This window comes from Strongylocentrotus purpuratus, unplaced genomic scaffold, assembly GCF_000002235.5.
Source record: "Strongylocentrotus purpuratus isolate Spur 01 unplaced genomic scaffold, Spur_5.0 spur5_scaffold_20, whole genome shotgun sequence".
NCBI lineage: Eukaryota > Metazoa > Echinodermata > Echinoidea > Camarodonta > Strongylocentrotidae > Strongylocentrotus > Strongylocentrotus purpuratus.
In genome coordinates this window covers 1,263,863-1,281,130 of record NW_022145606.1, presented here as the reverse complement: position 1 = coordinate 1,281,130, position 17,268 = coordinate 1,263,863, and the positions used below count along the sequence as shown (strand labels likewise).

The 17,268-nt window shown below is 39.7% G+C and overlaps 1 protein-coding gene across 1 annotated transcript in view; it reads left to right on the top strand.

Annotated features, from left to right (window-relative positions):
- LOC105443038 (calponin homology domain-containing protein DDB_G0272472-like) overlaps positions 1 to 17,047 on the top strand; it is a 31,228-nt gene extending 14,181 nt beyond the window's left edge. The window contains exons 5-6 of the mRNA XM_030993151.1: positions 15,429 to 15,545; positions 16,970 to 17,047. Of these exons, the coding sequence (XP_030849011.1) occupies positions 15,429 to 15,545; positions 16,970 to 17,047 (195 nt within the window). The remainder of the gene's footprint in view (positions 1 to 15,428; positions 15,546 to 16,969) is intronic.
- The last annotated feature ends 221 nt before the right edge of the window (positions 17,048 to 17,268 follow it).

Genomic DNA, 17,268 nt, shown 5'->3' with positions numbered 1-17,268 from the left:
ATGATCCCGGCATCTGATCGAGAGAAAAAGGCCACACTGGTGATAGCTTATTGTCTCAGCTACAACATACTCAAAGCTCAGCGTAAACAAAGATAAAACGACGGAGATATTGCTCGCGAAAGACGAGAATGTAGATCCAGTTTTGAGAAAAAGTCATGTCCCATAGAGAATACACGCAAAATGTGAAAAATTGACATGCCTCCATTAATTGCAAAAATATGCCATGATGCCTTTGTCAAAATGAAATATTGTGGTAACTACATTCGTAGAGAATATTCTCAGGTAGAACATATCAAAATTTAAAAGAAAATTGATCAATATTTACAGAGATACAATCAATTTTGCAAAAATCTGCTGACGTCATAATATGCAAATTGAAATTTTGAGTTCGGAGGCCATTATGATGACGTCAAGAGTTAATTGAGGGTCAAATGAGACATGAAATCATATCTCCAACTCATGCTTTTTCCAATCATGATATAAAAGTTGGGGGTCAATTGACTATCTGAAGAGCTATTTCGATTTTTAAAATGGAATTTTTTTGATCAAATTTGCATTATATTTCCCATAGCAGCACGCGCGGATTTTGAAGTTTGACGCGCGCTCACGGCCTTATGAAAGGTCAAGGGTGACTGAAAGTAATGTAAATTGTCATTTACGGTAAGAGGAATCTAAATCATGTAAAAAAAAATGAATATGAGCTTTTCCACGCGTTGTGAGCGCGCGCAACGCGCGCGGCGACCTGTACGGACGGAAAATTTTGAAATGCTTAAAATGACCTGATTCGTACTCTCGTTTAATAGTTAAGTGATTTTGAGCATTTTAAAATTTTGAGGCGCGCGTACGTGCGCGTCATGACCTTTATGTGACCTTTGATGACATGACTTGTTGACCCTTGACCTGAAGTATATGTGATATGAATATGAATGACTTTTGCTTATGCATCATGAAGATATGATGGATAACGTGATTTCACAAAATGTGCTTGTATGGTGGAAATAAAGAGATTTAACTAGTATGGGTAAAACACATTTGTTAAAAGCTAATGCGCTTTCAAAATTAAATTATATTTCATCTCTCGTTATTGTCCCTCATTGGGTATACAGATAAGTTGCAACAATTTCATTTGAATTCATAAGGAGGGGGAAAGAAGGAATTGAACGGGCAATAATGTATTAAGATTATGACTTTGGAGGATTAAAAATGATTAATTTTGAAATGTCTGTTAAAATACAGCGCATAATGTGGATAAAACGTCTTTTATATGGAGATAAAAATTTGGGATGGAAAATGTTTTTGGATCATTGCTTACAGTTTGTGGGTGGTAGATTTATTTTGTGTGTGATTTTTCGCTTTAGATATTCCACCATACTAGATGGAAATGTCGCAAGCATGGCAAGAGACAAATAATTTAAGATATTTGGAGGGTTATATTACTATCATTTTCATGGTGAAGTATGTTGCATTAATGTCAAGATCGGGGGGGGGGGTTGAGTACCAACTTTAGAAAAGATGAAAAAAAGCATTTTTAAGAATAGGGATGAGGAAAAGAAAATAGCAATTAGAATGGGAAAGTTGGGGTCACATTTCTTAAAGTGTGAGCAGCTTAAGATTAATTAAGATTTGTTTTCTTCTCCACCGTGAGCCTGTTAAAAGTGTAATTCTATTTTGCGGCCTGTATAATTTACTTATTTAGTATATTTTTCTTGAGTTGAGAATGTTAGCAGACATCCACTGAGTGAGTAGTGTGTGTGTGTGTGTGGGGGGTGGGGTGGATGAGTATATGTGTGGGTGGGCGGGGATGTTTCAGTAAAAATTACCTCCAGATTTGTTTATGTTTGTTTTTGTATGTATTGAATAACATTTACAATTGACATATATATTATGTTTAGTTACTTATACGTTTACTTTGTTGCTAAGTTATGTATACTGCAAATAAGTTTTTGTTTAATTATGTTTATGTAAAAGCATCAATATTGAACTCGTTTATTTTATTTAATTGTATGTTATGGTTTGTATTAAACATTTAAAGAAATAAAAAAAAAAATTGCTTTTAAAAAAAGGTATGGGTGTATGTTTATGCTTGTTTTTGTTTTTTTTCACATTATTTTGTATTACATAGCACCGGTCAGTGTTCATTGGATGCATTGAGGCGCTGCCTCGGCCAGCTCAAATCGGCTTAATCTGCTGAGCCCAATTTAGTCAGGTCAATATATGGTTTGGCCCCAACAAAAGTGCAACAAAAGGTTTTTCAACGGTTTCTAGTAATATTCGACCTCGGGAGTAACATACTAAAAGTAGACCAAAATCAAAGGTTCAGAAAGCTATTATTTTCCAAGATGGCCGCCGAAACCTAAAAATGGCTTATTTTCCATCATAGAGACACAATTTTGGTGTGTATACCATGGTTTAGGGGGTCAGAGAATCCATTGAGACAAGTTAAAATGGTTTGTGATGGTCCAGGAAGCGATTATTTTTTCTTTACCACTAACGCGTCACATCGTCTAATTTTATTCCGCAGAGCGACTTCGTCAGAAACCACTCTCGAAACCGTACGAACTGTCATCTGTATTCGATCCCACTCAATGCTCTCACTGAACTGTACTACTCTGTCTGTCTGTGTGTGTTGTGTGTGTTGTGTGTGTGAATGTGAGGAATGGGTATACTGTTAAATGTGTACGTGTGTTCTACGTGCTTTATGTTAGTGTCACGTGACACTGTCATGTGACTGTGTAAATGTTGTTCACTTCGTAGTGGGCTACTCAGAGGTCTGATTTTAGCGATCTATATAATCTAATTAATGCTCTTAGGGACACTAGTAAAATATTGTAGACACAAAAAATAGCTTTGGTTTCATTTAATTTAGGCCTATTTGGTCTGACAAGGATCGTAATTTGACAAATTAAAACGAAAGTACTAATTTCATGTCGTTATAAGCGGGACTTTAATTAATAAACATGAGCTTTCAATACATCGTCAAGAGTATATTAAGGCTACGTATACACAATCAAGAGGGTTGAATTATGTCAGTGATATATAATTATTTCATATGGGAATTGGTTTTCATAATCATTCCTGGCTCCTTTTAAATGTTCATGAGAATCAAGATAATGTTTTTAAAATGATTTGTCATCCTTTGCTTTTTATGATTTGTTCTTTTTTGTAATTCTTTTGTATACACTTTTTTTAGCCGAATAAAATGATATCAGCCTACTAATAATGGTTCTGGTCAAAATTAAAAGGTATAAGCATTGGCAAAAAAAAAACGATGGAAGTTTAAGTCATAACTAAACTGACAATTGATGATAGAGTGTATTAACTAAAGCTCTGAAAGGAAAACCTCCTTTACAGAAATGAACACAATTCTTAAGGATTTCTAATAATTAAATGAGAAAAAGAAGTTTGAACAATTATGAAATTGGATGACGAAAGTGTCATCGATCGCTTGGTAAGTATTTTAAAATATCATTGATAGTGAGAGAAAAGTGTTGAAGAATTGAAGCTAATTGGAATTTTATGGAGTCCTGCTGCTGTTGTTGGAGTTTTGTTTTATATATTGTGTATAAAGATTGTGAGCCAAGATTTGGTTCGCTCAAAATAAAAATAACACCACTGTAATGTACAATTGTTCCCCTACATAGCACTTTATTGCATTGATTTACACTCGAGATGATGGGCAATGATAGGGTAGGGTGACCATGATTATGGTATACATGTACGACCTAGTGTTGATGACAGTAGTGCAGAGGCGGCTCTTCCGGGGCGGGGCAGGGGGCACAGTGCCCCAACACTTCTTCAAGAACCCCAAAAGTGCCCCGTTTTACATAGGATAAGTGCCCCTTTTACTTTGACAGGTGCCCCTTTATCTTTTACAAGTTCACATTTCCCTTTGCAATAAGTGTCTATTTTCCATTCTCATAAGTGCCTTTTTTAATCTCTAGTAAGTTGTCCTTCTCAGGAACAAGAAGCGCCTTTTCTGACTTTTGATAAGCGCCCCCTTCACCTCTGATAATTGCCCTATTTACATCTGAGATGTTCCCCTTTTGCTTTGACATGTTCCCCTTTGTAAACAGTGCCCCTTTCCCTTTTAAAAACTACGCTTTTTAACTCGGGTAGGCGCACCTTATATTTTCACATGTGCCCCCTTTCTTTTAATAAGTGCCCCTTTTCCTTATGATAAATGACCCCATTTAAAACGGAGCCCCTTTCCCTTCTCATAATTACCCCTTCTTCATCTTTCATTAGTGCCCCGTTTATTTTAGCATGTGCCTCATTTTCTTTTTAGTAAGAGCCACTTCCCCTTTCCATAAAAGCCCCCTTTCACCTTCGATACATTCCTCTATTAAAATATGATCGGTGCCCCTTTTCTTTCAACAAATGCACATTCCCTTTATCATTAGTGCCCCTTTTTTATTCTCATAAGTGTCCCTTTTCACCTCTGATAATTATCCTTTTAAACATGATATGTGCTCCTTTTTCCTTTCTAATAAGGAACATTTCCCTTTTTTTCTCCATAACTGCCCAGTTTCACTTCTTATAAGTGCCCCTATCAAAATATGGGTGCCTCTTTTCCGTCGGCAAATGCCCATTTCCCATTCTTATAAAATCCCTTTTAGTCATCTCTGGTGCGTGCCTCTTTTTTAGGTGTGAGAAGTGCCCATGTTCACCTCTTAGAGACATTTGTAATAAGCGCCATATAAAAATTAGATATTATTATTATTATTATTATTATTATTATTATTATTATTTTTAACCATTTTGATAAGTGCCCCCTTTTCCTCTCATCAGTAAACGTGCCCCTAATTTCAAGCGGCTAAGAGCTTTTGCCCCCCAAAGCTCGCTCGCTAAACTCGCTCGTAATTATAGCCTAGATGTGATAATTATGTAACTTATTAAAGGTCTTTTTAGTCTTCCGTTATTAGATTTCGCTTAAAGCCCTATCAGCATCGGGTTTTTCCTCTTTATAAGATGTAATTTTTCGCACTGCGACCTCACTAATCTTAGAGATTTTCCTCGCTCGCAAATGAATATTCAGACCATCATACCTAACTTCAAAGTATGATGCCTAAGCGATATGATGTAAAAAGAGAAACAAATATTAAAATCATCCCTGATAATGTAATAGGGGTAAATATATATATATATATATACCAATGTAAAAAAAAATGTATATTTTCGCTGTGAGGATTTTCCTTAGAAGGTGCCCTTTCTTGTTAATGCCCCCTCCCCCACTTTGGAAGTCGCGGCTGGTAGTGTTTGTAAGACGGATTGATAATAATGGTGATGGTGGTGAAAATGATGAGTGTAATGATGGTGGTGGGGATATGATGATGGTGCTGACATCGATGGATGGTGATAATATTGTAAACATCATATTTATAATTTTAAAAAAATGAAAATAAACAATCGGTTTAAACAGGACCACCAAAACATTCACATTTTACAGCTTATTTGTACTGAGCAGTCTAGTGCCAGGAAGGGGTGTGGGATTATGCCAGAGCTATTCCCCTCTATTCGAATAATGTTCATCCTCTGTGCTTCCAAAGACCTTTTAATATAATCAATTTAACCAATTAAAATAAACTTGATTAAGGGTTTTCTCCAGGATTCCGGCTCAAAACGAAGGTAATAAACATAAACATTTAATCTATTAAAAGTCTATATGATATGAAGTATTTATTTACCAATTAATAAGGTACAGTAATAATATGCAATGTATCAGTGGCAAATCCAGGGGCGCATTTTAAGAATCCGACTGCTTCTCTATTTTTCAAATTTGCTTGCTGTGCCCTCCACGCCCCCCCCCCCCAAAAAAAATCAAATCCTGGATCCGCTGCTGATGTATAGCAATATTTACAGCATATTCATAACACAACATTAGATGCAAACTAACGAAATTGATTATATAGAAGCCTTCTCCGCTCCTATGACGTAATGATTAACAGGTACGCCTACAGTATTCACTTAATGTTTTTATTTTTTTAATTACAGCTAGTAGACGAACTTTGTCAATCAGACCAAATAGGTCTAAGGTAAAGGAAACCAAAGCTATTGGTTTTCTTCACAATATTGTACTAGTGTCACTAAAAGCTTTAATTTGTATAGATTACTAAAATCGGACCTCTAAGTAGCCTACAGCAAAGTGAACGAACCTGCAAAGAGTCTGTAAATAAACATTTGCAACGTCGTCTGCTATCAAGGGGGCGACCACATTTATAGACTCACATGACAGTGTCACGTGACACCAACAAAATGCACATAATAAATAATACACGTACACATTATACAGTGCACCCTTCTTAACACACACACACACACAACACACAAAGACAGACATAGTAGTACAGTTCAGTACAGTGTCGTACGCAGGAGGGGGGGATTGGGGGTTTAAATCCCCCCTTTGGTATTGTTATGTGTGTAAAACCCCTTAAAAAACTAAAACCCCTGTTTTGTTTTGTTTTGTTGTTTTTTTTAATAAAAAATAAAAATAAATAAAATTATGCCCACGGCTAACGTAAAGTGACCTTACCCCCCCCCCCCCCCCCCCAACGAAAAAAAATGTCAAATTTTCAAATTTCGAGACCAAAAAAAAAAAAAGTGTCTGCTTACCCCCCCCCCCCCTCCCCCCCCCCCCCCCCCCCCCCCCCCCCCCCTCCCCCCCCCCCCCCCCCCCCCCCTCTCCCCACTGAGCGACTTTTCGGTTGGCTGAGTCTTTGCGATTATTTTTTGGACTATCAAAAAAAAAAAAAAAGTTTCCGCTTACACCCCCCCCCCCCCCTCCTCCCCCTTCCCCCCCCCCCCCCCCCCCCCCCCCCACTGAGCGACTTTTAGGTTGGCTGAGTCGTTGCGATTATTTTTTGGACTATCAAAAAAAAAAAAAAAAGTTTCCGCTTACACCCCCCCCCCCCCCATATTGAGGTACAGCGAGGTTTGCTACAAGGAGTACAGCATGTGCAATGAATCAACTTAAGAAGATAGGTGCAGCCTCCGTATTCAACATTACTGGAACAAGGTGATTGTTCTCTAATTTCCAGTGCCATGCAGTCTGTGACGTCCATGTCTTATAATTGTATCCATCCAAGCCATGTCTTGGTAGTATGTTCTGAGGTAGCGAAATTTGGTTGAGGCTGGCGTAGGAGGGAGTCTCGTAATGATGGAACTAAGTCATTACAGCAGCAACCAAACATGAAAGACATTGCTTCAATACCAATTTCCTCTTTTAGTTCCAATGGCTGGCTTGGAAGAAGGAAAGTACTAGAACCGGATTCCAGGCGTGCCGGAAGCAGTTTGGGATTTTTATTTTTTTAATTTTATTTGGGGGGGGGGGGGGCAAACATTACAGGGACAATGGCTTAATAAGCAAAAAAAAAGTTTGGAAGCCCCGGCAGGGGGTCAAGGGGCTGAGCCCCCGAAGCTCAGGGTTTTTAGCCATTAACTTACGGTCAAAAAAGCAGATTTAGAAACCTTATTTGTGAAACTGTTAGGTCCCTTATTGGCGGAGTGTCAAGAGTTTTAGGTGTTAATTACGTTTAGATGAGCATCCGGGGGCCTTATTTAAGGCAATTGATGTGGGTCCGGGGGCAGAGCCCCCTGAAGCTCAAGGGTTTTAGGTATTTAATAACGGTAATATGCCCAACCAGGGGACCGTCTTAGGGCCCTTGGTGGGGTCTGGGGGCGGAGCTCTGGTAAGCCCCGGGGTTTTAAGCATTTAATTATGGTCAGATGAGCGTTTTTTGATACCTCATTTGTGACATTGGCAGGTCACTTATCTTTTCTATCTCTCTTTCTTTCTTTTTCTCTGTTACATACTTTTTCAAAATGTGAGGGGGCTCGAGCCCCCGAGCCCAGCCTTTTGTGCAGGCCCTGACATGAAGGCTTGTAAATAAGAATATTTACCGCCCGACTGTAAATTTGAGAATTTCTATTTTTCCAACAAACGCATAAAAAGGTATATGACTTACAACAAAATTGAGAAAAAATACCGGAAAATCATGTCATTTCGACGTGTGTAAATCCCTGATATCGAATAAGAAATACCCCCCATCAGTACGCCAGCGTTCAGGGGCTCATGTTCTCTTACCCCTATAACAAAAAAACACACTCACTTTCCCATCATCTCACAATATTAGCACGATATGCGCGTATCGTTATTATACAAACCTCCATTGTTAAATAAAGGTGGCATGCGGAATGTTTAGGAAATTGAATTCCTGTTAACTTTCCTTTTCTTTGAATTGGATTTGATATGTGATTTAATTCTGGTTTTAGATATAGTTATATTCTTTCGGGTTGAAAATACAAACCGTCTTTACTCCTTTACCGCATTTTTTTTTTTTTTTTTGGGGGGGGGGAGGGGGGGGGGGATGCGTTTTTTGCCCCCCCCCCCCCCCCCCCCTGTCTCCCACTTCGGGCGCCTATGCTGGATTCATAAGTGGGGCTGCATTTCACAAGCTTCGAAAGAGTAGCTGTGAACATAGATCTTTATCCAGGTCCACTTTCAACTGCTCAATGTCACATACGGAGACGTGGCTGCATTTTCAGACCGGAAGTATAGTACCATGCTATCTACATTCGCGTAATGCAAGAGTAATACCAATATGTCAGTACCTTCTCAAATCAGAGTACTAGATTGACGACGAGAAGAAATCACTGCAGCTTAATTGTACATCTGATCCCCGGATACGTTGATGACGGTGCAATTACTCTATATCAGTTCCTCACTATTGAGATTTATGAGTCCCTGCTTATTACATTATCTTGACAAAAAATGTTATGGTGTGTATTATTATGAATTGACGGCCCTCCACCATAGCCGTCAACAACTACATATGCAGAGCCATACAGTGTGTGTTGTGAAATCAGCACATGATCATGCTATTCTGCCATAGCTGTCCTCTGTCTTCCATGGTATCCGATGCACCAAGGAACCACCACCAAGGGCATACTTCACTCGACACTTTACTTGCATGATCGGTAGGAAGGATGTAGGTAGGAACGGGCTGAGCTCATAGCTCATCAATTTTGCTTCTTGAAGTTCCCTTGTTTTTAAACTATCAGGAGCCGTTGAAACAGAAAAGCAAAGCAGCATTCATTGTTTGTTCAGGTACACTTTTTTCTTTCGAAATCTCTCCCAGAGTCGTAGCTTTGTCTTTCCCTTTGAACGAGACTATAAAAACAGCATATTGGAAGGCCGCTGAGCGATAATCATCGATGTACACCAGAATAGCCCACTGACATGGATTGACTTGCAATTAGGTTGCTTCCAGACCGTCAAGATTTTGCTGGAACCAATCGATGCCCTGATGAAAGGAACTGGACTTCGCAAAATCCTTAGAACAGATAGCAGGGAACTATACTTCCACACTTATGCAGCCAAGGCTCCGAATGTGTAGAACAGTGAGCAATTGAAATTGGACCTGGGTACGCGATCTGTGTTCACAACTGCTTTTTTTCTTGATGCCTATACCGATTGCGATTCGACTTCCCGGATATTCGGAATAGGAAATAAAGCAGTCTTCCAGAAGCTTGTGAAATGCAACCTCACTTTTGATTCCTGTGAAAGTGCTTTCCTTCTACCAAGTCAGTCAAATTAACTTAGAGGAACTTGGTATCAAAGCAATGTCTGTCATGTTTTGTGGCCGCTGTAATGACTAATTTGCATCATTACGATACAACTTGTTCGTGTACCGCTCAAGTCTCGAGTATGTTTTAATGTCTTACCGCTCAAGTATGTCTTAATGTGTGAGTACCCCACCCCCCCGGGCTTCCAAGTCATAGCATGGATGGAGAGTGAGAAAACATGGACGTCACAGACTGGGGCTGGAAATTAGAAGACAATCATCTGTTTCCAATGAAGTCAAATACGGAGGCAGCACCTAGTAATCTAAGACTTACACTGTCGCTCATAAAGGTGGAATATTTTAGTTTTACCTCAATTTATGGAATTATTTTAAAAATTATTTAAAAATAATAGATCTAGATAATAGTATACATTCTCAGATTTTATTGAATAATAATTTGCCAATGTGTGTTTTGCGGGACTGCTAAAGCATGAGTATGCTAATATGCTTATCAACTAGGGGACCTATGCCCTCAAGTCGTAAATGACAGTAATGAGGATTAATGCCCCACAAAATGGCACTAATATAGCACATCGACACGGTGTTGATCCAGGGGCCTCACAGTTACGAGGCCATTGTTTTGTCACTGAACCATGACTGTACACAGCGGGGGCTAGGGTAGGGGGCAGTTTCCATAAATAAATAAAAAAAACAGAAAATGCAATAAATTTTCAATAATTTATTTCATTTTACCCCGGTCCCCAACATAAAAAAATCCTATGGACGGCCATGCATTATGGCTCAAAGCATGGGCACACAGAAGATTTTTTTATGTTGGGAACCAGGGTAAAATGCAATAAATTATTGCAAATTTATTGCATTTTCTTCTTTTTTTTTAATTTATGGAAACTGCCCCCTACCCTAGCCCCCGCTGCGTACAGTCATGGTTCAGTGACAAAGCAATGGCCTCGTAACTGTGAGACCCCAGGATCAAAACCGTGTCGATGTGTTATATTAGTGCCCTTTTGTGGGGCATTAATCCTCATTACTGTCATTTATGACTTAAGGGCATAAGGTCCCCTAGTTGATAAGCATAGTAGCATACACATGCTTTAGCAGTCACGCAAAACACACATTGGTAAATTATTATTCAATAAAATCGGAGAATGTATACTATTATCTAGATCTATTATTTTTAAATTATTTTTAAAATAATTCCATAAATTGGGATTTAAAAAAAATATTCCACCGTTATGAGCGACAGTGTATGTACTGATTGTAGCACACCCGCTATACCTGCAGATGTTACGGACTACATGTAACAGTTTGTGTGTGGACCTTGTCAACTTGGAGTATGCCGCAATCCATGTAACGAGTCACTTGATAGTGAAGCAGAAGATGATTTGTCCTTACTCAAGTACATTCCTCATCAAAATGAAGGAATGTGAAGAGCTGCATGTGTATTCGCAATAAGATGGCATGAACAGCACGAGGTTTTAAATTTTTTTAATTGTATGGTAGGTATTATGAATGTGTGTCTAGATATTATTATTATGTTGTTACTTTGTCTTTGTCACTTTTAGTATGTTTTTCCTGACGTTTAATATTACTAGAAACCGTTGAAAAACCTTTTGTTGCAATTTTGTTAGGTTGGGGTGTTTTTCACCGTATTTTGACCTGACTATTGTTTTGCCTAACGCAAAAGCCGGTGAATGCTTACGGGTGCTATGGTATAGTTGGTCTTAGTTTATTATCAGGTTTTTGTTATACAAATGTACTTGTTCATTGTACAGGAAACCCCATTTACTAAAAAAGCTTCTCTCGGGTTCCCTAACCATTTTTACTTTGTATGTCCAACATCAACATGTCCAACATGTTTTGTATCGTATCAGGACAATTACCCCCTGGGCAATCACCCCCCCCCCCCCGGAAATTTACCCCCCGGAGAATTACCCCCGAGGACAATTACCCCCAAGGACAATTACCCCCCGGAAAAGTACCCCCCGAGGACAATTACCCCCCAAGGACAATTACCCCCGGAAAATTACCCCCCGGAGAATTACCCCCCGAGGACAACTACCCCCGAGGACAATTACCCCCCGAGGACAATTACCCCCGCGGACAACTACCCCCGAGGACAATTACCACCCGAGGACAACTACCCCCCGAGGACAATTACCCCCCTCCCCCTCGAAACACCATTAAAGCGGCCCGAGGACAATCACACCCAGGGAATTTGTAACACTGTGACGTATAATGCGAGCTCCTCTTCAAATTGCTATTTAGAGAAAATGTCATGAACTTTCATTTTCTTAGTTATTTGTGACGTAATAGATTTGTTTCGTACAGGGGTTGTGTATAAATTATATTTATATTCGTAGCTCACATTCAAAGCCCTCGTACCCATCTGCCAAATCTTTTTGCTTGACGTACATGTATCCTCCTAGGAGGAGATTTCACCCACCCCTCTCGCTCTGTATCCATTCCACCTTTGTGAAGTTTGACTTAATATGCCACGTGTATTGAATCAAATCCAATTGCCAGAAGACGCATGTATCAAATCGAATTTAATTGCCAGAAGAATTTACATTTCTTAGAAATTTAACAATAAATTGCGCGCAGATGAGTCCGCGTTAATATAGCTATTCTCCCCAAAAATAGCCCAACAAAGAAATTAGGATGTAAGATATCATTATTTATGCATCCTCTGTAACTTTTCTAATCAGCTGATCGTATATTTGTCTTTGTATGTATAATGGGACCTCATCCATGATCTATTCCAAAATTAAGGTTCTCTTCATGTTTATAAATGTAATGTAATATATATATATATATATATTTCTGTTGTCATGGTGAACTAAAATATGTTTTCTTGTACTGTAATTTATTTTAAAATAAAAATTGCCTTCAAGTTAAATATATGGTATGTACGGTGCCATATTAAAAGAAAATAAGTATCCGCACTTGGGTACATTCATCTCAATGATTTTGTAATTCCAGAGCAGCGTTTTTTCAACTGGGGTGCCGCAAGAGAATGTTAGTTACATGTCAATTTTTTTTGGCAAACGTTGATTTTTTTGAAAAAACAAATATCAGAAACGGGTAGAGTATTTATTTTCATGAGAAAATAAAATGTAAACAAATAATAAAATGTTTTTCTTCCTCGCTCGCTGACAATATTTTGCGAATATATATCTTTTATTTCGACATTACATTGTTACCACACTCATCACAATTATAAACATGATGAATCAAGGCAACGAGAGGCCCGAATATCCTCATATTCGTGTAACAAGGTCATGACCGAATATTTCACTTTATATTCGTGTACATTCGGCGGTGAGGCGCCCGCATACCTTAAATCTGTGCTAGTGTGTTGATTACAATATTATGTTTTACCATTTTGAAAATGTCTTGTCCTTGTTTTTCTTGCTCGTTCACTAAATCAAGAAACAAATGTGCCCATACGTGTGTACATAGCACTTGACGAGTGCCAGAGTGATGCAAAATAAATAGTTTGTGAAGAATTTAAGATTGGGCGAAACTTTTCATTTCTTAAGAGGGCATCGTGTCGAACAAAAAGTTGAAATAACGCTGCACAAGAGAAATCCTTCGTAGAAAACAGTAACCACAGTGTTGTTGCATACATTATAGCTAAAGAAAAATGTGTAGTAATGAGGAAGATCACGCACAAGTATTTGAACGAATGTGGGTTCATGCACGGGATTTTATGGGCTCGTAGCCTTCACAGCATCTCTCAACGTGTCAGATCGTCTTTTGCTATTGAATCCTGATTGTCCCCGGGGGGGGGGGGGAATTGTCCTCGGGGGCGGGTAATTGTCCTCGTGGGGTAATTCCTCATGGGGTAGTTTTCCGGGGGTAATTGTCCTTGGGGGGGGGGTAATTGTCCTCGGGGGTAGTTGTCCTCGGGGGGTAATTCTCCGGGGGGGGGAATTTTCCGGGGGGTAATTGTCCTTGGGGGTAATTGTCCTCGGGGGGTAATTATCCGGGGGGTAATTATCCGGGGGTAATTGTCCTTGGGGGGTAATTGTCCTCGGGGGTAATTCTCCGGGGGGTTATTTTCCGGGGGGTAATTGTCCTTAGGGTGTTATTGTCCTCGGGGGGTAATTCTCAGGGGGGTAATTATGCGGGGGGTAATTGTCCTCGGGGGTAGTTTTCCAGGGGGTAACTTTCCGGGGGTGATTGCCCAGGGGGTAATTGTCCTAGAACAGTTTTGTATATGTCCTTCGAAAATTGCTTGTATTTCTGAATTTTGTTTTAAAAAATGGTTGAACCAATAATTGAAATGAAATGAAATGAAATGAAATGGAATTGCACAACCAGCCAATTCGATTATGTGCAGTAGGTAGACTGCTCGTTGCGTACAATGAATCAACTGCGCACATTTTATCTGTCGGTTATATTAACGAAATTGAAACGAATATGCATTAAAAGTTTAAGTATTTTGAAGTTGCGACATCAGAAATCGGAAGGTGCACAAAAGAAACATGCCATACAATCATCGTAATACAAATAACATTCCGCTTTTATATAGCTCTTAATACATCGACGATTTCTCTTTGCGTTTTACAGATACATTATTACCCCGGTCATCGAGTTCAGGCTTGTACATTTTTTACTCCCTGGGGAGCATTCCATCAAGTCACCGTTTTACAGATGCTACCCATTCAACACCTGAATGGAGAGTGGAAAAGTAAATTAACGTCCTGCCAAAAATCACACTAATGTTCCAGGATGGGATTTGAACTTCATGCCTTGTGATCTGCAGTCGGATGACATATCCACTTGACCACAACACGTCTATAAATTGGATTTATGACAATTACCACCCGAGGACAATTACCCATGTAGACAATTAGCCCAGTGGACGATAACACCCTAAGGACAACCATCCACAAGTTAATCCTCAACCAAGGAACAAGGATACCCTACCCTTAAATAATTACCTTTCCCCCGGAAAATATAGCCCCTGCTCTTAAAAAAAGGAAAGTCTACCCTGAGAAGAAATATAGAAACAATAGTTAGTGAAAGTTTCAGCATTTCAAGGAATGAATTCCTGCCATGTACCCATTTACATCACCTCGGTTGAGTGTGACAAATGTAGATCAATATCTTGCCAAATGACACTAGTGCCGCAGCGGGACTTAAACTGCGAACCTTGTGATCCGCAATCCAGTGACGTATCCACTCGACCACGAAACCTCTTCTATGATATTTGCTAGTCTATACAGTGCGTCCCAGGAAAAAAAACGAGAATTATCGATGTTTTATCATAACTTAATCACTATTAGAATTAATAAATGACACATATTTGTAAAGCTTAGATCCTTTTCCTTCGGTTGATGCAACTCATATGATGCCTATTTCACGCATGAGTGATTACAAACAATTTAAAGAGAGAATACCACTAAGTAATTTTAGAGCGGTATCTTAATTTCAAAGCGAAAATCACTTTTCTAAAACGTTCTTTTTCTTCTCTTTCATATGACACCTCAATCAGGAAAAATGAGCCAGGAATAACAAGGTTATATTTGTTTTAAGAAACGCTTGCATTTCCATAATTTGATAAAACGATTTCACTTTCACTGGCTGCCTGCCGTATCAACAAACGGAGTTGACAAAAAGACTTAAATTCATTTCGTTGACGATCAGCCATGCACAAAGAAGACGAAAGACTTGATGCATGGTTGATCGTGAACGAAACGGAGTTAAGTCTTTGTCAACTCTGTTTGTTGCTACTGCTACGTTTACACTATATTCCCGCCGGCCACGGCAACCCTGTTAGCCCTAAACGTAGTGCGCCGTGGGATTTAGACCAATTTTATCTCTGGATTCAACTTTTCTTAGTTCTTGCCAAGTTTTATCACGGTCTACCACGGTATCCGTGACGGGTGTGGAGGGAAGGGGATGCTGAGTCCCGGAGGCTCTAAGGCACACTACGGTTCGGCCCGCGTTCTACCACGGGTGCCAGAACGTTCACTCCCGGCCCGTCACGTTCTGATGGGGGTCCCTCACGTTTCTCACGTTCTGATCAAGTTCTGACACGCTTGTCACGTTCTGTCAAGGCTGTCTACGGTTGAAACGTGGACCCCGTGCAGCTCTGGAGCACGATTGTGACCACGGTATAAAAAGAAGGCCTCCCAAGCAGGCGTAAATATTCTAAGAAAGAATGATATTTTGACGAGACAACATCATGAATGCCAACGATGAAGAAGATTTTGTTTTTGCATGTTTGCATATTTGCTGGGTCCATACACCCAGTCGTTGCGTCAGCGGCATTTGCAGAGGTCGAAGAAGGCGGAAGAGAAGACCAAGATCCATGTGGGTGCGCAAGAGGCTATCGGATGATAGAATAATATATACACTGTTGGTCATAATGCTGGAATATTTATTTTTACCCCAGTTTAGGGAAGGATTTTAAAAAAATATTTATTTCTATTAGATCTAGATAATGGCATACATTCTCAGATTTTATTGAATATTAATTTGCGAGTGTTTGTTTTGCGTGACTGCTAAATCAAATGTGTGCTACTATGCTAATCAGCTAGGGAACCTACTTCTTTAAATTATAATTGACAGTAATGAGGATTAATGCCTCACAAAAGGGCACTAAAATAGCTGATCGACACGATTTTTATCCTGGGGCCTCACAGTAACGAGGCCATTGCTTAGCCCCTGAATCATGACTGTACGCAGTGTTTGCTAGGGTACGCGGCCTCCCCCACAAATCCCCCAAAACGAAGAAAATGCAATAAATTGTCAAAAATTCATTGCATTTTCCCCCGGCCCCCAACAGGAAAAATTTCTCTGTGTGGCCATGCCTTGAACCATAATGCGTGGCCATACAGAGGAATTTTTCCTGTTGGGGGCCGGGGGGAAATGCAATGAATTTTTGACAATTTATTGCATTTTCTTCGTTTTGGGGGATTTGTGGAAGGGGCCGCGTACCCTAGCAAACACTGCGTACAGTCACGATTCAGGGGCTAAGCAATGGCCTCGTTACTGTGAGGACCCAGGATAAAAATCGTGTCGATCAGCTTTATTAGTGCCCTTTTGTGAGGCATTAATCCTCATTACTGTCAATTATGACTTAAGGACGTAGGTCCCTTAGCTGATTAGCATAGTAGCACACATATGATTAAGCAATCACGCAGAACAAACACTCTCAAATTAATATTCAATAAAATCTGAGAATGTATGCCATTATCTAGATCTATTAGAAATAAATAATTTTTTTAAAATCCTTCCCTAAACTGGAGTAAAAATAAATATTCCACCATTATGACCAACAGTGTATATATTTGTTTTGGTTTCAGTCCACTCCAATATTTATTAAACCGAAATCATGACAGCAACTGGGCCACTACTCAACCTTTCTCACCAGATAGCTCCTCACCGAAGATACCGACGCCTTCCAGAACTATCTGAGGATGCCCCCAGAGCTCTTCGATGAGAACCTGGAATGAGTAAAACGAGCCATCGAGAGACAAGACACAAGTTCCGCTCTGCACTACAAACTGGACTAAAGCTGTCAGTGACTCTGAGACATCTGGCCACTGGGGACAATTACTCGTCACTCACCTATGCGTTCCGGTGCAGCAAAGCAGCCATCTGCCATATGGTGCAGAAGTGTGCAAGGCCATCGTGGAAGCCTACAAGGACGAATTTTCGCTGTTTCTGTAACGCC